This window comes from Sander lucioperca, chromosome 20, assembly GCF_008315115.2.
Source record: "Sander lucioperca isolate FBNREF2018 chromosome 20, SLUC_FBN_1.2, whole genome shotgun sequence".
Lineage (NCBI taxonomy): Eukaryota > Metazoa > Chordata > Actinopteri > Perciformes > Percidae > Sander > Sander lucioperca.
In genome coordinates this window covers 18,004,270-18,026,463 of record NC_050192.1, presented here as the reverse complement: position 1 = coordinate 18,026,463, position 22,194 = coordinate 18,004,270, and the positions used below count along the sequence as shown (strand labels likewise).

The following is a 22,194-nucleotide window of genomic DNA, read 5'->3' as shown; positions in this document are numbered from 1 at the left end:
TCGTGTTAGGTCACAGTAGTTTACTGCGGCGCCGCTTGTTTACAGTTCTGCGGAGGCTCCAGGCAGAGCTTTCGCCGCATCCTACGTACACACACACATGCTGGCTCAACGCACACACCAGCTGACAAATGTATACATCAGGCCACATATTACATAGGCTACGGCGAAAGCTCTGCGTGGAGCCTCCACAGAACTGTAAAACAAACTCAAGTGGTCTGATGTTATACTTGTGCGCTGGTGTGTGTGTCGAGCCGGCAAGACGACCAGCCACGCTGAGGTGGTACTAAAATCTGCAATGGAAAACGGACGCACAGCGTGTCGAGTCGAGTCGAGGCGAGTAGAGTCGAGGCGAGTCGAGCAGGTACCATGTAATGGAAAAACGCCATAAGTAGCCTGCCTTCTAGGGCTGCATGATATGAGGAAAAGCTGCGATGTGCGATGACATTGTTTAATATTGCGATGACGATACGACTTGCGATAAATATTCAAATGTGAATGTTAGCTATACTGTTCCCATGTCTTAGTGCTTTAATAGGTTCTTTGCGAACCTAAACATTGACTAGCCTATTCCCACTGAATAAAGAAATCAAATAGATCATTTTTGACATGCTTTTACTGAACAAATTACACATAAATGAGGCATTATAACTATAAGAAATTAACGTTCGACGAAAATCTTTTAAACTGACCTTTGTTGATCTGAAATGAAGACAGATTCAGCAACTGCACGGCCTATTTCTCTCTTAAAATGTTTCCAGAAACACGTTTCGGTGAACTATTTTAGTACAATATGAGATCGTATTCTGAACGAGCCGCCATGACAGTCTGGCTGTGAATTTCCGGAGAAAAAAGAACCACGTGACGCGTTCGTCCAATCAGCTGCCGGTTTTCATTTTCTGTGAAATAATCAGACTGTTAATGGAAACAATACAGAGCAGCGCCGCCTTCGCGTCGTCTCAGTGTGTAAACTGTTGTCCCTTATTCATCGTGTCAGGCTGTCTGTTGCGATGTGTTCATCGCGCTAGTTCATATCGCCATGACGATGAAAATTCGATGTATCGTTCAGCCCTACTGCCTACAAGTTTAAGCGAGAACAAAAATATATAGTTTTTATACAGACTTTTGTATACATTATATATTCTAGTGTATTATCATAATTTCTTTAACATGTGCAAATATTTTTTTTTTTTTACCTCAACCTCAAACCAGATAAAGACTGTTTTTTTTTGTTTTTTTAAATTGCTATTGCGTTTAATGTGTAAACCATGTTCAACAAGTTTGTTTAGCATGTTATGCTGCGTTCCAGACACAATTTTTAGTCTGTAAATTACAACTTCAAGTCACGACTCACGACTTGGTAGCGTTCCAGGAATTTCCCCTTTGCGGGATTTATAAAGGCATGTCTTCTTCTTCTAACTAGTTAGCTTAGCTTAGCACAGGGACAACCGCACATACACATGCACGTACACACACACACACACACACACACATACACACACACACGTACAAACACACACACAACACACACACAGACGTACAAATGCACACACACACACACACACGTACAAGCACACACGTACAAACACACACACACACACACACACACACACACACACACACACCTTTGTGGGGACCCGTCATTGACATAATGTATTCCCTAACCCTTTAACCTTGTGGGGTCCAGCATTTTGGGCCCCCCCCCCCACACACACACACACACACACACACACACACACACACACACACACACACACACACACTTTTCTCCTGAAGTAGCCAAGCCCAAAGCCACAGGAGCCAGATGGGTCATTAACCCCTCCCGGCCTTCGTCGCTCTCCTTCATGCTCTCGAGGTGTCAAAGAGACAACTGGGTGGCCTCATGCTTCACGTGGGGCCACCAAACGCTGCTTTAGCCACGCCCAGGTCTCCATGGCAACTGCTGCAGCCTTATTTTAGGTCATTATACTGTATATAATGTATTATATTGTAAGATATAGCTGGACTGAATAGTAAATATCCATTAAGGGAATTCAGTATACGATGTAATATTAACTGTGATTAGAAGAAGTACTCAGATATTTTTACTGAAGTAAAAGTTCAGAAGTGTTAACGGCAAAACAAATAAAAGTAAAAGTACTCTTCATGAAAAAAAATGTCCCATTTCATAATAGCATAATTGATGCATGAATGTGTTCATCCCCGTATGCTGCAGCTGGTGAAGGTGGAGATAATTGTAAACATGCACTGCTGGGTAGCTCGTCACTTTGTCACAGATCAATAAAGTTTTATATTAACCTACAATAACACATCATAATTAATTAGTTGATTACATTCTGTATTATTAATCTCAATCTGCCAGGAATGACTAAAGTAATCACATAAGTGTAGTGGAGTAAAAGTATAAAGTAGTAGAAAATTATCATACTCAAGTACCACTGAATATTAACAGGAGTAATTTCACTAGGGGTGCACCGATCCGTTATTAAGATCGGATATCGGTCCCCATATTGACAAAATAGCTATAGCATAATAGTTTTGTTAGTTTTTTCCCCCCTCTGTCGCACGTGTATCGCATGCTGGAAGAGTTGAGTGTACAAATACATAAGAATTCAATTCATTAAATCTATGTTATTTTGTCTTAGTTAGGAAAGTAATGTTTGGTTAGGAAGGTCTGGTGCCTTCAGTCTCTTCCACATGGTGGAAGGAAGGTATACGGTGGAAGGAATACAGCGTATTATTAATTCAACGACGGTATCGGATCCGTATCGGGTATCGACAGATACACAAAGTTCAGGCATCGGTATCGGGACTGAAAGTTGGATCGGTGCATCCCTAAATTGCAAAAACACATCATTTTTTTCCAAGTCAACATGGCATCTAGGAGTGGGGGGTAAAAATCGACACAGCATAGTATTGCGATATTTTCCGTGGCAATACTGTATCGATACACAGACGCCAAATATCAATTTTTTTATTAAATTTGTGTTGGTCAGTTTGTCTGCTTGATAATCCCATTTTGCAGCAGTAAAATTGAAGTGCGATGAATAGACAGAGAAATGTATCTTTTTAGATTAAACAGATTTTCCTTTTGGCGAAATAATTTGAAATCGGGAAAAATGTGAAGTTGGAAAAAAGGTAATGAATTGCAATATATCGCAGAATATTGCAAAATGTTTAAAATCGCAATAATATCGTATCGTGACGTAAGTATGGTGATGATATCGTATCGCGAGGCCTCTGGTGATTCCCACTCCTAATGGCATCATGACTTTGCGTAAACATACACGCCACTTTCCTAAAGCCAAATGGCGTGTCATCTGTACGCATTTTGAGCTATCCACGTGTAAGTCTACGCTGTCTACAGCGGATGTAAACATACACATCGCGAGAACGTGCCGTGCTATCGCGAGAACAACGTCACACGTGTTTAAAGTGCCCATATTATGAAAAAATCACTTTTTCTGGGATTTGGGGTGTTATGTTGTGTCTCTGGTGCTTCCACACACATACAAACTTTGAAAAAAATCCATCCATGGTGTTTAGAGTGAGATACGGTTTCTGAATGTGTCCTGCCTTCAGTCTCTGGGTGAGCTGTTCAAAATCGGCACGGCTTGTGACGTCACAAGCCGAAACGAGCAGGCTAACCGCAACCATTAGCTCGTAGCGTTAGCATGCTAACGCTAATGCTAACGCTAGCATGCTACCTCGTTCTCAATAGCAAAGCACTGCTACAACACACACAAGTTCACCATAATCTACAAAAGAACTACTTCCATGTGCGCCCTCATTTAGAAGTCTCCCAGCTAATCCTGCCTTGTAACTGACCCAAGTTGTAGAAACAGCCTTTCTTTTACTGTCTATGGAGCTAGCTAGCTGACATGATCTACATCTGAGCTACTGAGCATGTGCTAGTGCAATCAAAGATAGTACAGAAGAAGAAGAAGAAAAGAGGTCTCACTCTGTAGCTAAAACAGAGACCAGGTGAAAAGAGGATCTGCAGCAGTGAGAGAGAGCACTGCAGTACAACAACAATATGGTGTTTTTTGAAAATTAAACCATGTAAACCTATTCTGGTACAACCTTAAAATACAATTATGAACCTGAAAATGAGCATAATATGGCTGCTTTAAAAAAAAAAAAAAAAAAGACATTGGGGAAGGCTTTAAAAAAAAACTATTAATAAACGCCACATGCGGGACGCAATCCAGGCTCTCCTGGGTGAAAGTCCTGTGTTTTACCCATCCAACCTCCGCAGACCTCCGTCCTTTCATACTACTCGCTACGGCGATAATTCACACGAAATGTAGGTCAATGGAGGCCAAATGGCGTTGATAAACACGCTAAAAAGCAATTATGCGTCTTGATAACACGCCAAAATGGCATACGAATTGGCGAGTGAGATCAGCCTGTACAAGTAGATTAAACATTTAAACAACATTAAACCCTGATGACTTGTCTACTTATAATTAGAGCTCGGCAATATATCGATCGTGATATGAGACTAGATATCGTCTTAAATTTTGGATATCTTAATATCGTAATATGACATTTGTCAGTGTTGTCTCGTCCTGGTTTTAAAGGCTGCATTACAGTAAAGTGATGTCATTTTCTGAACTTAACCAGACTGTTAGCTGTTCTATTATTTGCTTTTAGTCATTATATCCACATTACTGATGATTATTCATCACAAATCTCATTGTGTAACTATTTTGTGAAAGCACCAATTGTTAACCCCACAATATTGAGGTATCTGGTCAAAAATATGGTGATATTAGATTTTTCTCCATATGGCCCGGCCCTACTTATAATGTATTACACCAGAAACAAACTTAAAATCACTTTTCAGAGCTCTGAAGGCTGCAGCGAACAGCAGTGTTTCTGTCTATTCTCGGCCTAACGTACAGCAGAAAGTCATGGACCTCTCATGAATCGTGTCCTTAGTTTGAGGTACATTGCAGAGATGGAAAAGTTAAAAAATAAATAAATAAAAAGCAATTACAGTGCAGAAGAGGAAAGAAGCCAAAAAAAAGAGGCTTATTCAGAGTCCTCCCCTTGTACAAAAGAGGAGAGAGAAAAACTAAAAGAGAAGAGAAGCAACACAACGAACAAGTATACATAACACACAACATGTATAGGCTATATATATATATAAACATAAAAAATAAAGCAAGAAAGTTATATAATAGTTATATAATAATTAAATAAACTTCAAATCGGACTGTTTTCAGAGATCTGAAGGCTGCAGTGAGAGTGAGAGCAGTGGATCTGTCTACTCTCTGAATTACAGCAGAAAGACATTTTGAGTATTTTTGACTTTCTCATGAATAATGTCCTTTGGAGGTACATTTCAGAGATGGAAAAGTATTCATTGATCTATTCACTCAGACAGTCACCCATTCATTCATTCTGTCGACCATTTGATAGGCTAGTCTACTCGCCCTGCAGTGTTATCAGCTGGCCAGCAGAAACTCCCATGTTATCACAGCCTGCTGGTAAACTGGGAGGAAACCGGTGTAATAAAAAAAATAATCACACCATCCACCATCCGACTGTAATAACCTCGTCGTGGCTGACTTCAAGCGCACGCTGTGCGGGCTGGAGGGCCTGCGGGGTCCGGGGCGATTATATATATAGATGCAGATGAAGAATAAGAGAGTAACAGTGAGGTCCCAGCCTACAGTAACCATTAACCCTTTACCTATTCACAGGCAAATGAGCCCCCCAATTCACAACTGCACCATGCCTGGCTGAGAGAATGGAGATGATCGGCTACATCTGGGGTTTAGAAATAAAGTCGAAATGCTCACTCACCACTTGTCTGGTTGCAAATGTAAAATCCCAGAATGTGGAGTGACAATTTCCGACGCCGGGACACACCGTGTCATGTATTCGGCAAACTCTTCTCTCCTCTCGGCTGAGCTCTGCTCTGCTCTGCTCTGCTCTGTCGCCCTGCTGGCTGGTTTTTTAACAGTAAACTTGCCGATCCCAGGCTATTGTTAGCCAGGCACAGAGAAGCCTGCTGCACAGATACACCCGCCCCCTTACACGCAGCTCAGGACACGCCATTGGTTAATGTTAGAATCACCCGCCGCCGATTGGCTGGTGCGCTCAAAGTCCGGGGAGGGTCGCAGCTACTCAGAAGAGAGCAAGCGCTGGTGCGTTCACAGTCGCTTGGGGAAAAGTCTATTCCAGCTTCCTCTATACCTTGGTTAAAGGCGATGCATTCAGGTGTAACACTGCCTGTGGACCAAAAACTAGAAAGAAGTAGGAATTTATAAAGAGTATATTTCATCGAGAGCGATTCAATTATACATTTTTAAGACACACATGAGGGTAAGATAGGCTACTAAAAAACAAACTTTTGAGGTGTAAACACAATTATTACCACATTTAATCAACAAATAATTCTAATAACAATGGCCTTTTATACCAACATCAAATGTGAGATGAAATTGGAACTATGTGCAGCTTTGTCTCACTGCAGTAAACTAAAGACACATCTCTGGCTGAGAAAAGTCAAAACCGCACATTTGCTTAATATAACTATGTGCAAACAGGGCCTGTGTTCAGGCTTTGTGTATAGCTATTTTTGTGCCGTGACTAAGGCACTGTCACAGGGGCGGAGAGCAATTGGGGGGGGGGGGGGGCTTCTGAGGCTCCAGCCACCGAAATGTTTTCTCAAAAGCCCCAAATCTTTTAGGGTTTTATAATGACTTCAACTTTGTGTAATTTTTCCATCAGTCTCTCCGACTGGACCGGCAAACCGATGGAGCAAAGTTCAATTCCTGAAGAAAATATCACCTTTCATTCTCTTAAAATAGGTTTTAACATGAGTAATGCTGTTTACGCCAAATTAACTTTCATTTAGCTGATGCTTTCATCCGAAGTGACTTCCAATGCGATAAACATTCCCACACCAATGTCTCAGCATAGAGAGACATTCAGGGTTCAGAGTCTTGCGAGGGAGAACTAATCACTCGACGAAATCCCGACTTTTTGCTGTCCTGGCTCCCAAATGGTGGAATGAGCTCCCTATTGACATCAGGATGGCCGAAAGCCTACGCATCTTCCGCCGAAGGCTAAAAACACATCTCTTCCGACTACACCTCAGATAAACAAAAAAAAATAATATATATATATATATATACAGTATCTCACAAAAGTGAGTACACCCCTCACATTTTAGTAAATATTTCATTATATCTTTTAATGGGACAACACTGAAGAAATTACACTTTGCTACAATGTAAAGTATGAAGTGTACAGCTTGTATAACAGAGTAAATGTGCTGTCCCCTCAAAATAACTCAACACAGCCATTCATGTCTAAACCGCTGGCAACTAAAGTAAGTACACCCCTATGTTAAATTCCCATAGAGGAAGGCAGACTTTTATTTTGAAAGGCCAGTTATTTCATGGATCCAGGATACTATGCATCCTGATAAAGTTCCCTTGGCCTTTGGGATTAAAATAGCCCCTCATCATCACATCCCCTTCACCATACCTAGAGATTGGCATGGTTTTATGTCAGTTAGCCTAATAGCTGGTGTGATTTGCATTGAGAGATGATTTTATGGAAAGTTCCCCATGCCAATCTCTAGGTATGGTGAAGGGGATGTGATGATGTGGGGCTATTTTAATTCCAAAGGCCAAGGGAACTTTATCAGGATGCATAGTATCCTGGATCCATGAAATAACTGGCCTTTAAAAATAAAAATCTGCCTTCCTCTATGGGAATTTAACATAGGGGTGTAGTCACTTTAGTTGCCAGCGGTTTAGACATTAATGGCTGTGTGTTGAGTTATTTTGAGGGGACAGCACATTTACACTGTTATACAAGCTGTACACTTCATACTTTACATCGTAGCACGTCTTTGTCATGTATCATGCATCATGTATATTTTGTTTTTGTTTTGTCAACGTCACTATTATGCGTACCTTTTAATGTATAGTGAATGAGCGCTGTGTGATTGCTGGTTGTCTCTGTTAGTCTTATGTATGTCACCTGCCTAGGGACTGCAGATGGAAAGTAGTTATTTTAACTAATTCTGGCATATTTACATGGTGTTTTTATACAACAATGTTCATAAATATGCACGGTCCCTATCAAATAAACCAATAAAATAAAATAAAAATAGCAAAGTGTAATTTCTTCAGTGTTGTCCCATTAAAAGATATAATGAAATATATTGGGGGTGTACTCACTTTTGTGAGATACTGTATATATATATATATATATATATATATATATATATATATATATATATATATATATATATATATATATATATATATATAGCTTTGCTTATTTAAAGCTAATGTACTTGCACTTACTACTGGTTGTCTGAAGTTTGAAAGCACTTAATTGTAAGTCGCTTTGTATAAAAGCATCAGCTAAATGAGATGAAATGTAACGTCTTGCCCCAGGACACTTCAACACGGGACTGCAGGGCCAGGGATCGACCCACCGGCCTTCTGATTGTTGAACAACCACTTCACCACCTGAGCCACAGCTGCAGCCCGTATGGAACTCCAAAATAACAACATTGTGACTTGGCTCCAGCCCCTTTAACTTTAAAAAACAGAAATAAAACAACTAAGGTAAAAACTACTTTAAATCAAACGTAACCTGGATGTAACCATACTGAGTCATGCATTGTTTTCCTCTCAGCACACTGTGTGTGATGTTTCTTGTAGAGGTACGGTCCTAAATGAGGAGAAGAATATGTAGACGGAGACATCTAGTGTTGAGAGGGAAGAACTGCATGAACTCCTCAGTGAAGGCCGAGCTGCCTCAGTTTTCTGAAATGTTGAGTTTAAATATGAAAATTAGGCTTTATCTTATTCAAATGTGCAGAGATTTCTAGAATCTTTAAAGATAAAATGTCTGAATAAAATTCAGACATTTTGAAGACACTCCAGGTGAATAGGGTCAAATATTTAAGCTTACAGATATCAACATAGAGCTTTACCGGTTCATTATTTACATTAGGAAATTATTGTTTGTATTACATGTTTTTTTTCTACTAAAAGAAGGCATGTTATGGAAGCAAAATAGCCTAAAATTAGGTTCTTGCCTGTATTGAAGCTCCCGCGTACTGTCTAACATGCAAAAAATATGTAAAGTTTAAAAGTAGGCAACGTTTGGGTACTAGACCGTCTTCAGGAAAATGGAGTTACATCCTGAGAAGCTATCTGTTGTAGGAGGTGACTGTGTTTGTGCACCAATCATCAACTTCTACATGAAATCAGGCATAAATACATAACATTCATTCTCATATCCATTACTATAGATAGAGCTTAAACTTCAATACTACCCCTCTATATTACCATAATAACTTATAAGGTACCAGAGCAATCTATAGTAGATGGATGTCGATTTCTGTCAAATTAATGCACACAAAAACTTATTCAACCTTAACTCCTAACTATCCATTAGATCACCCCTCCCTGTGCAGTAAGTTAAGATAACACGTTGAAAATGTTCAGGTCAAAAGGTTAGACACATATTGCGAAGCTTTTAGACACGTCCGACGGATATAGATGACTTGATAAAGCCTTATGATTCAAAGTTTCTTGTGATGATGAGATAAAGAAGTCATGTTTGTTAAACTACAATTTATAAGCTGCTGATGAGGGTTGGTGTAGAGCTTATGAGGTGAGTGGTGTCAGTGTTTGTTGACTCACAAGAAGACCTCAGAGCAGAATGGCTGCAGTCGCAGAGCTCTCCTTCCTGCTGTTTGCTCTCATCAACAACATTCATGCAGAAGAACTTATCATCGTAAAGGAAGGGGGCTTTTACTTCGTCAGCCTCCCCGAGAACACCAACTCCTGCCTGATCTCCAGATTTGTTGGTGAGGAGAAGCTCGTCCTGTGGAACACCTCTTACCTCGGGTCCAAGAACTCAACAGTACCTGAAGACTTGAAACGACGACTTTACGGCAGGACAAATCATTTCTTAATCATCAACCTGATCCATTCAGACTCCGGCCTGTACCAAGAGGAGTGTTGGACTGAGGGCAAACTGACACATGAGAAAAACATCAGTATTACTGTTTGTAGTTCAGTAGATGAGAGATCTAATCTAGACTATTCTAAACATTTTAGATTTGGAGAAACAGTGGACGTGCCATGTAAGGGAGCGGCTGATAATCTGGATGTCCAGTGGCTCAAACAGGACTCTAGATATGAGCAAGAAACATGGAGCAGAGATTTTGGGGACAATACGACATCAGTGATGGACGATGTTACAGGAAGATACCAAGTGGTGACAAACACATCAGCTCTTCGTTTATTCAACCTCACAGCAACAGACCTTACAAACTACACCTGTCTGGTGATGAACCAACAGCAGTGTGTTAGCAGTCACACTGTAGGGTTGAGCCTACGATTAGAGATGATCTACCACTCAGTGGGAGAGACGGCTGTGTTGCCGTGCACTGTGACTGATTCCACTGATGACCAGCCTCCACGTTGGTTTAAAGGACTCTCCCACATTGACCCAGGACAACAAAACCAGACTGTTCCTTCAGTGGACCAAAATTACCCACTGGTGTTCTCATCTCTGACATTAAATCACTCAGGTGTGTACCACTGTGAAGCCTCTATGAGAGTGAAAATGTATTATCTGTTGGTGTGCCCCAAATTTGGTCCCCCTGCTGTAGAGCTTTTCTCAGAGGGAGAAGATGTCACCCTCAGATGCAGAGATAGGAGAGAGGGTATGTTCAGCTTTTGGTTCATCAAGTCAAACCGAACAGAGGGAAGAATATTTAGTGTAAGGACTAATCCGAGCATGAGCAGAGTGAGCTGGTACGATAATAATGGGAGCCTGGTTATCTCTAATGTCTCACTGGAAGACGCAGGGGAGTACTGGTGTGCAGTTATTGATGGTAATAAGTGTGTGTCAAGCAGCAGAACTGTGTTAGTGTACATGGAGCCCTTTGGGATTTACTCCACCTTCTTCAAAGTGAGATGCTCAGTGCTCAGTGTCCTGCTGCTGATGCTCTGTGTTGCTGTAGTCGCTGTGAACCACAGGACACGGAGAGGAGAGCAGCTTTCAGCTCAGAGAGAGACTTAATATGCATATGTTCATTTCATCATTGGCTTTAATACAGCGTGTTATACACTTGATGTTAAAACAATGGATGTTAGATATTCACGCAAATAAAAGATTTGAACATGAACACAAAAAACAGAGAAAGACGGAGAGAGAGATTACAAAAACAACAAACAAAAAAACTACATAACCTGTATGTGATATTATTATTATTAATATTATAATTATTAAATGAAATTAAGAAAAAAGAACAGTAGGGGAATTACACGATGGGTAACAAGACATAAATACCAAAAGTTATGAATACCAATGATAATTATAATAATAGAAAATACTGAAAAATATTAGTTTTGAAAGTTAGAAGTCAACCTTTGATCATGACAAGGTGCAGATGTTCCCTTATCATCTGTATTAGTTTGTTTTGTATGTATATATTATATTACATTGTATATATATTTAGTTTGTTTTGCTTTTCTTGACGTTGTTGTGGATCCGTGTGATTATAGGGATCACTGCTACAGGAGGATTATGTTATGTGATGTTTTTAATATTTTTGTTGGTAATTAACCTTTCAACATTAGTCACCTAAGCTGTTTTAAAAACATTTTTTTTTACCTTTACCATGTTATCTTGTGTTACTGTTCTGATGTTTGATTTTAAATCAAATGATTATGTGATTTTTTTTATACTAATGGAGAGGAATTTGAATGCATTTATATTTGTTGTATCTTACAGTGTTGTCAGTGATATATACTTGTTATTATACCTTGGTCTATATCAGTCTATAATCAGTTGTCTGTATAATAAAGATTATAATTAAACAGTAACACTTGGGACCCCGTTTTTATTGTTTTAATTATGATTTCTGATTTTAATTATTATAAGCAACATATGTCTCGGTATGTAAAAAGGTTTCTTATGTTGAATTTAAGTAAGTAAAGTTTATTTCTAGACTAATTTAAACTCAGCTTAAGCTGACCAAAGTGCTGTACAAAAAGCACTAAGGTGCTGTATAAAAGAACATTGAAATGTAAAAATAATATATATATATATATATATATATATATATATATATATATATATATATATATATATATATATATATATAAATATAAAAGTAGAGTAAGTAAGAGATGTTGGTTGGCCACCAACGATTTTTATCTTTATTTTACTGATATAAATTTAATTAATTTAAAAGTGTTCTACTGTGGCTCCGCTACAGCTCTGTTTCTCCCTCCACTCACACCACTGGGTCTCACTTAATGTCCCGCCCACAACTCTATCTGGTTGGCTAGATGTTATACGAGTAATAGCCAATCCACACTCATCAACCTCTCAGGCTCCGCTATAGTTGGTCTCGCTGCGGGGGGGGGAAGTCCCCCTATTTTAATGATATTAAATCTCCTTTAATGTTAGTCATGTGGGAAACTATAAAGCAACTATTCCTAACCAAAACATGTAGAAACAGACCATAATGACCAGACATGGCAGTGTTACATTATGATAAAAACATCATGGCAACCGTCTTCACACACACACACACACACACACACACACACACACACACACACACACACACACACACACACACAAATACACACACATGTTTGTTTCACTATCTTTGTGGGGACCCGTCATTGACATAATGCATTCCCTAGCCCCTTACCCTAACCTTAACCATCACAACTAAATGCCTAACCTTAACCCTTACCCTCACCCTAACCATAACCTAATTCTAACCCTAATCCTAAAACCAAGTCTTAACCCTCAAACAGACCTTTAAAGTTGTGGGGTCCAGCATTTTGGGCCCCACAAGGCTGTGCAGACCCCACAAGTATACTGTATTCCCCGGTTTTTGGACCCCACAAATATAGCACACACACACACACACACACACACACACACACACACACACACACACACACACACACACACACACACACACACACACACACACACACACACACACACACACACACACACACACACCAGAGATGCTCACAAGTCATTTTTTGCAAGTCCAAGTCAAGTCTCAAGTCTCTGGCCATCTGATCTGTCCCTAACACTGTATTGTTAAATCTTATGAATTCAAAACATGTCCAGTAGCTGCCATCCAGACAGTACAGTATCAACATCAGTTGCAGGATAACTTTATGGGGTCTACTTAACACATCCCTCTAGCCCTCTGACCTGGTGAAATATTAACCTAAGTCGGTCACATCATATGGATACAACTATAAAGATACAGTCTGCCTGTTCCCAGCATTAGCACAACACTTTGCGATGGTTAGCTTGTTACCTGTGATGATGTGTGCTAAATGTAATGTCTCTTTCACTCAAAAAAATGTCTAATGTCGAAGTGGAAATCAAGAGAATAGTGGCAGCGCCACACCAGTTACAGAACAACATCCATCTCAGTGTCAGTCCAAATTACGCACAATAAGCAGTTTGAACTCACTGATGTAATGCCATTTATTTTCTAAGTGTTAGTACGCTCAGTGAAACTGAGTCCAGCGCGAGGGAGACCCGACTCAGAGGAGGAGAGGTTAGTGAGGCCAGCGTCTCCACGGCAGGTGACAGTGCGCACGGATCCGCTGCGCCACACATGGATGAAATAATGAAATAGTAAACAGGGCTACAGTAACAGAAATATGTGCAGAATTAAGACAGTCAAGACGGCCCAGTGTTTGGTGGACCGGGTACACCTTGTTCACTTAATAGTCTACAAATCATCCACGGGATCAATTACGCATCACCTGAGTTAGCCCCCCCGACACAGCGTTTGTTCCTGGGGAGATGGATCCGTGCGTCCCGCCTCCTGTGCGCCATGGATGTCTGAGCCTCAGCGACTACTAACTATAAAGATACAATGTGGCTGTTCTCCGCATTAGCACAACACTTTGCGATGGTTAGCTTGTTACCTGTGACGATATATGCTAAATGTAACGTCTCTTTCACATTACTGTGTGAGTGAATGACCTATTTGGATGTGTTTTGAGACGCCTGATGAAGTCCGACGTTGTTGATCCGGCATCATTTATCTTGGTGCCACACACCTTGTATGTAGCTGTTAGCTTACTGCCACTATTTACCAAGTTATTGAAAGCAAAACTAATGACAACAGGCACAACTCCAGGAGGACTTGGTGTCGCCATCGTCAATGCATTTTTTTTAATATGTGAGTGCGCGCACATAAGGCATAACGCATGCGTTACGTTGCACATTATGGCAAAGGGCAGGGGACATACAGCTCGTCATACGTTTCCCCGTATATGCGCCAATAAAAGAAAATAGAAATACATGAATACATTTAGATTTAAAAAGCAATAATTGTATGAAAACAGGTTGTTGACGAGTCTCGAAGCTCGAGTCCGAGTCAAGTCTGAAGTCAGCTGTTAGTGAGACTTAAGTGCGACTCGAGGCCGAGTCTCAGACACTCAGACACACACACACACACACACACACACACACACACACACACACACACACACAAACACAAAGTTTCAGCTATGTTTTAGGTTAATTTATCTAAAACCATTTTCTAGAAAGCTGACCAAACAATGTCACCTCTCTTTCAATCATAGCACACGGTATCGTCGGTGAAGTGTAGTCTACTGATGAAGATCATCTGATATGATCGAAAGTTTCACAACAGCATCTAAACGGACCTTGAGTGAGTCGCTGTTACCAAGGATACAAATCAATGTTAAAGTTACCTTATATAGCAGGAGTATTGAGATACAATCCTAGAGAACTACTTTAGAACTATTATTTTTGTTTTGGCAATACTGTCATGAAGGGAAACGGTGGAACGGTGAATCAAACCAAAATGAATGTAACAGCTGCTGGTGAAAAGTGTTGAGGAGGTCGCTGATAAATCTACAAAAAAAAAAAAAGTGCAATATGGAAGCTAATGTGAAATAGATCTATGCAAATGACAGAAAGTGTGTATGACCATGTGTGTTCATGTATACTGCTAATGCTGCTATGTTTCTATTTATTCTTTTTTTAAATAACTCAATGAATTGATGCACTGACTGGAGAGCACTTTACATTTCGTTGTACATGTGACAATGACAATAAAGACCTATTCTATTCTAAATATAAAACTCAAGAAGTCTAGGAGGTCATTCTACGTAATAGGGTTCTTTAAAGTTTGAAAAAAGGGTTTCTTGACTATTTCTTTAAGGACTTATTCAACCTTAACTCCTAACTATCCATTAGATCACCCCTCCCTGTGCAGTAAGTTAAGATAACACGTTGAAAATGTTCAGGTCAAAAGTTTAGACACATATTGCGAAGCTTTTAGACACGTCCAACGGATATAGATGACTTGATAAAGCCTTATGATTCAAAGTTTCTTGTGATGATGAGATAAAGAAGTCATGTTTGTTAAACTACAATTTATAAGCTGCTGATGAGGGTTGGTGTAGAGCTTATGAGGTGAGTGGTGTCAGTGTTTGTTGACTCACAAGAAGACCTCAGAGCAGAATGGCTGCAGTCGCGCACACACACACACACACACACACACACACACACACACACACACACACACACACACACACACTTATCACTGGTTTTTCCTCACATCTCTGCATAATCTGTGTTTGAAGACACGTCAGCCTCAGTGGTTTTAGACTCATGTGAAGGACAGATTACCTGATAGAGAGCCGGATAGAAACAGACCATAATAACCAGACATGGCAGTGTTACATTATTATTATTATAATAATAATAATAATAATAGAAAATAATACAATTGTATTTAAAGGCGCCTTTCTCGGCACTCAAGGACACCGTACAGGGATACATGACATTTAAAAACAGCAAAAATTAAAAAATTGTTATGATAAAAACATCATGGCAACTGTCACTCACACACACACACACACACACACACACACACACACACACACACACACACACACACACCTCATCTCTTCAATAGTCAGTGGTTTTGGCTCCATTTCCGCTCACATTTCTCCGAAAGATGTCCGACACCCTTTTAAAAAGTTGCATGAATTCTCCTGACTTCATTTTTTTTCTCTTCTAATTTTTTGGTTGCTGCTTCCACCCTTGAGGCAACTTTCCTTAAATGATGAATGGGCAATTTTGTGTCGTGAATGATGGCTGATGAATGGAAGACGGGGAACGTTATGAAACGTGGCTTTTCATCATATCATGAGCGCTTAATCAAATCAGCTTTTAAATTAATCAAATCACTTTAATTCACATTTTTCTATTTTTCAATTCACAGGCATTTTCACATCTTCCATTTTTATCAATTCATGTTTGTTACTTCCATCCCTCATCCGTCCACCTGATGAATGAACTCCCATATTTACCTTCTTTGGTCTTAAACAGTGACTCCGTTTGTGTGCCGTTTGGTGCTCAGTATTCAGAAGAGGTGTAGACCTCTTTCAAAGTATCCATGGACATTTTTCACAGCAGACATTTGGACTTGTCATAGTAGGAAAAGCTGAAATTGATAACCTTAACGATGGCTCAGTTCCATCAAGTGTCCCAGTGAGCTATTTCAGTGAGTCAGCATGCACAATACCAGGACCTCTCCTAAGTGGAACGCAGCCATCTACTACGGCGAATAACGTTAGCTCAACTGTAGCTAACGTTAATTAGTTTCTATAGCAACCACACAAGGCTGCATCTGATCACTAACGTTAGTTTAATAACGTAGTTGTATCTCGCTTGTGAAACTATGTATCGACTGACCCTCCTGTAGATTTCTGACACATTTTAGAAACTTTTTTAAACAAGGTTTATTTTTACAATTGGACCTCATGTTTGAAATTTCTGTGATAGAAAAAAAATACAAGCGGCGTATTGATCTACTAATTGATGACGCTGTGCTCAGTCAGCGGGCAATATGCCGGGTTAATGCCCTCCTCCCAGCCAATCAGAATCAAGCATTCTTAAACGAAGTAGAATAATGGTCTTGAATACACCTGTGCTTTTCCTACTACGACATGTCAACATGTCTGCCGTGAAAAAGGTCTACACTGTGTACAGAATTATTAGGCAAGTTGTATTTTTGAGGATTAATTTTATTATTGAACAACTACAGCGCTCACAGTCAATCCAAAATGTTAATAAACCTCAATCCTGAATATTTAAGGAAGTAAAAGTGAGATTTTGGCTTTCTAATGAGAAAATCTATGTGTGCAGAAGTATTATGCAGCTAAATGAAAAATGAAAATGTTACCATCTCACTTGTTTATTTGCATCTGTTAAAGGAACACGCCGACTTATTGGGACTTTAGCTTATTCACCGTAACCCCCAGAGTTAGACAAGTCCATACATACCCTTCTCATCTCTGTGCGTGTTGTAACGCTGTCTGACGGCTCCACCGGTAGCTTAGCCTAGCCCAGATCATGCAGGTGAATGGTTCCAACTAGCCTACTGCTCCGAATTGTGACAAAAGTGACAAAATAACGCCAACATGTTCCTATTTACATGTTGTGATTTGTAGAGTCACAGCGTGTACAAAAAACAAGGTCACATGAGACACAGCCATCTTCTAACCGTAAACAAACTGGGAACTATATTCTCAGACAGGCTTGCTGCAAAGCAAATCATTCCGCCCAAGTACTATATTCTTCCGCCTGAGAATATAGTTCCCAGTTTATATACGGTTAGAAGATGGCTGTGTCTCATGTGACCTTGTTATTTGTACACGCTGTGACTATACAAATCACAACATGTAAATAGGAACATGTTGGCGTTATTTTGTCACTTATTGGGAGCAGTCGGATTACTGGAACCATTCACCTGCATGTACTGTGATGGGCTGATGCCGCTGGAACCGTCAGACAGCGTTACAACACGCACGGAGATGAGAAGGGTATGTATGGACTTGTCTTACTCTGGGGGTTACGGTGAAAGCTAAAGTCCCAATAAGTCGGCGTGTTCCTTTAAAGTGAGAATAATCAACAAACAACTCAATTTAAACATTTCTGAAAACAAAAACAAAAAAATCAGTGACCAATTTAGCCATCCTTCTTTTCAATAACAGTTATAAGCCTTCCATTCATGGAGTCTGTCAGTTTCTTGATCTGTTGATGATCAACTTTTTGTGCAGCAGCCACCACAGCCTCCCATACACTGTTCAGAGAGCTGTACTGTTTTCCTTCAGCGTAAATCTTCCGTTTAAGAAGGGCCCACAAGTTCTCAATAGGGCTTAGATCAGGTGAGGAAGGGGGCCATGTCATTATTCTGTCATCTTTGAGGCCTTTACTGGCTAGCCACGCAGTGGAGTACTTCGATGCATGTGATGGAGCATTGTCCTGCATAAAAATCATAGTCTTCTTGAAAGATGCAGACTTTTTCCTGTACCACTGCTTGAAGAATGTACCTCCTAAGAACTGGCAGTAGGTTTGGGAGTTCATTTTGACTCCATTTTCAACCCGAAATGGTCCAACTAGCTCATCTTTAATAATGCCAGCCCATACCATCACCCCACCTCCACCTTGCTGTCGTCTGAGTCGCAGTGGAGCTCTGTGCCCATCACTGATCCAGCCACGGGCCCATCCATCTGGTCCGTCAAGAGTCACTCTCATCTCATCAGTCCATAAAACCTTTGAAAAATCTGTCTTCAGATATTTCCTCGCCCAGTCTTGACGTTTCAACTTATGTTTCTTGTTCAGTGGTGGTCGGATTTCAGCCTTCCTTACCTTGGCCATTTCTCTGAGCACTGAACACCTTGTACTTCTGGGCACTCCAGGTAGGTTGCAGGAATATGACAGCACTGGAGGATAATGGGTTCCTGGTAGCTTCACGTTTGATTCTCCTCAAATCTTTTTAAATTTGCGGGTTTTTTTCTCAACACGTTTCTTGCGACTCTTTTGAGTATTTGCTACAAAACGTTTGATAGTTCTGTGATCACGCCCCAATATCTTAGCAATTTCAAGAGTGCTGCATCCCTCTGAAAGACTCTTCACAATTTTTGACTTTTCGGAGTCAGTAAATCTCTTTCTCTGCCCATTTTGCCTGAGAAGAGAAGAGAAGAAGCTGCCTAATAATTCTGCACACCTTGATATAGGGTGTTGATGTCCTTAGGCCACACCCTCCCTCATTACACAAACACACATCACCTGAAATGCTTAAATCCAATACGCATTCAAGTTTATATAGCTTGGAGTTGGAAAAAAATGCATAAAAATTATGATATGGTCCAAATACTCATTTGCCTAATATTTCTGCACACAGTGTATTATTGTAATTATGCACAAGGATACAGGAAATACAAACAACACAACTTGAGCTGAAGTTGTTCATTAATGGCAAAATGAAAGCCATCCTAGATAACCCCTCTCATCCCCTCCATGACTGAAATACTTTCCCTTATGGAACAGAAAAATCAGCATTAAAAAAAAAAAAAAAAAAGCCACCAAAGTGCACATTTACTTAAATTTGGCATCAAATACATTTGATTTTAATGTATAATTAAACTGGGACACTAAGTAGTAGTTGATAAACACGAGCGATCGTAAATCATGTTTATAACCTCTCTGGGTCCTAGTGCACACGCTAGAGATTAGATCGGGCACAAAAAATCAAGCCGACCCAACCCGAGCCCGTGCACGTTGTGTCCGAGCCCGGCCCGGCCCGGCCCGGCCCGGCCCGTTAACTGGAATTATGAGCCCGATTTAAACCCGACAATTTTTTAATACGTGAGCCGTTATAACTGACGTTCTCAACTACAATTCAGAGTTGTTTGAACTACGTGCAGTAGTTGTGTACACACACACACACACACACACACACACACACACACCGGCTTGACGCACACACCAGCGCAAAAGTATAAACATCAGACCACTTACATAGGCTACGGTGAAAGCTCCGAACCTCCTGTCGAAAGCATACTGTTTGTGTTGAATCCAGGTTCTGACTTTTAATTTAAAGTAACAGTTGTGGCAGTGTGTTTTTCTTCTGAAAACGTCATTGCCTGCCTACTGACTGATACACTGCCCTCTGGTGGACAGGACATATACCAAGTTTGATACCAATATAAGTCTTACTGAAGGCATTTAATGGTCAAAATATTATTAATAAATATTCAAATATATTCAAATAGACAAACGAACTTCGAATATGATTTTTGGGCAAAAGTCAAAGCCCTAGTGGACTAGCCAGACCGTCCTCCACAGCGCTGTGGAGGACGGTCTGGCAGAGCGCCACTGCTCCCTCAGAACTGTGGAAGAGTTAAGCCGCCCGCCTACACGTGATAACAGATTTGCTCTCTGCGCACCGCGAGAGCAGCGCAGGTATTCGCCGTCAAGGGTGGCAAGGACGCTATTTCCCGTTGCTAGGTAACAGCATGCTGTTATCTCAGTGGTTTCACTTCGGAAAGGTCAGCGGCAACTAGGTCAAAGTTGAAATAAGTTGAACTTTGAGCGCAGCGCAAAGCGGCAAATCCGGGCGGTGCGTGGCGACGCCAAAGGTAGCGCAGCGCCTTGTTGGTCCGATATCGATGCTAAAACGATACTTTTAAGGGTGCCGGTGCCCAAACCGATAATTAAAAAAAGAAAAGCCCAAAACAGCAGTTGGCGACATGAAAGAACGGCGTTTTTATTGGAAAGGCCACATGTGTTAAAAACGTAACGATAATATTAAGAAGAAGAAGAAGCACTAAGCAGCAGGAAGGGGGTAAACTTAATTTGGTAAACTTTTAGCTGACTGGACGGTTTCGTGGTGCGTCTCAGATGTTGGTGAGCACCGTGCTGGTCACCATGACAACAGTGATGGTTCCGGGCAGGTCGTTGTCGCGGCGGTCGCCCTTGTCCCTCAGGTGGAGCGTCTGCTGGAAGTCGCCTTGCTGGGCCGGCAGCGTCACCTGACCCAGGAAGGAGTCCATCAACACGTTGTGGTTGTAGAGCTGAGAGACGCAGTGACAACAACACACACACACACACACACACACACACACACACACACACACACACACATACACATTAGAGATGTTCCGATACCGATCGGCTCCAATACTGCCTAAAGCGCTGGTATCGGTATCAGGAAGTACTGGAGTTTATGCACCACGTAATAAAGCCCTAAAGAAAATCTACGTTAAAGTAGTTTATTTATGTTGTTTTTCCGTTATAACTGACTGTCAAACTGCAGAATAAAAGAAAGTTCTGTGGCGTTCATTGTTTGTGTTTGTTCATGTTTCACAAAGAGTTTAACCTGAGCCAGACCGTCAACAAAGATAGAAATAATATCACATCCATACAGGGATAGTAGTATACAGCTGTTATACATCATATCATCCATACAGAGATAGTAGTATACAGCTGTTATACATCATATCATCATACAGAGATAGTAGTATACAGCTGTTATACATCATATCATCCATACAGAGATAGTAGTATACAGCTGTTATACATCATATCATCCATACAGGGATAGTAGCATACAGCTGTTATACATCATATCATCATACAGGGATAGTAGTATACAGCTGTTATACATCATATCATCTATACAGAGATAGTAGTATACAGCTGTTATACATCATATCATCATACAGAGATAGTAGTATACAGCTGTTATACATCATATCATCCATACAGGGATAGTAGTATACAGCTGTTATACATCATATCATCATACAGGGATAGTAGTATACAGCTGTTATACATCATATCATCATACAGAGATAGTAGTATACAGCTGTTATACATCATATCATCCATACAGAGATAGTAGTATACAGCTGTTATACATCATATCATCCATACAGAGATAGTAGTATACAGCTGTTATACATCATATCATCTATACAGAGATAGTAGTATACAGCTGTTATACATCATATCATCATACAGAGATAGTAGTATACAGCTGTTATACATCATATCATCATACAGGGATAGTAGTATACAGCTGTTATACATCATATCATCCATACAGGGATAGTAGTATACAGCTGTTATACATCATATCATCCATACAGAGATAGTAGTATACAGCTGTTATACATCATATCATCCATACATCACATCATCCAAAAATGGCATCGGACCATCTCTACACAACATGTCACCAAGTACACTTTGCTCGATGGCGTTTTAAGCCCCCAACGTCGACTTCAAGGCACCTAACCCTAACCCCTAACCCCA

General features: G+C 40.4%; 1 protein-coding gene and 1 long non-coding RNA gene across 2 annotated transcripts in view; one reads left to right on the top strand and one right to left on the bottom strand.

The window, feature by feature from the left end:
* Positions 1-14,225: 14,225 nt before the first annotated feature.
* LOC116053236 lies at positions 14,226-20,810 on the top strand. The gene is made up of 4 exons (XR_004105780.1): positions 14,226-14,237; positions 15,678-15,685; positions 16,751-16,752; positions 20,694-20,810. It is a non-coding gene; the product is annotated as an uncharacterized LOC116053236 (long non-coding RNA).
* The window catches only part of capn5a (calpain 5a), a 45,377-nt gene continuing 43,903 nt past the window's right edge, over positions 20,721-22,194 (bottom strand). The window contains exon 13 of the mRNA XM_031304239.2: positions 20,721-20,951. Coding sequence (XP_031160099.1) covers positions 20,775-20,951 — 177 coding nt within the window. The 3' untranslated portion in view covers positions 20,721-20,774. The remainder of the gene's footprint in view (positions 20,952-22,194) is intronic.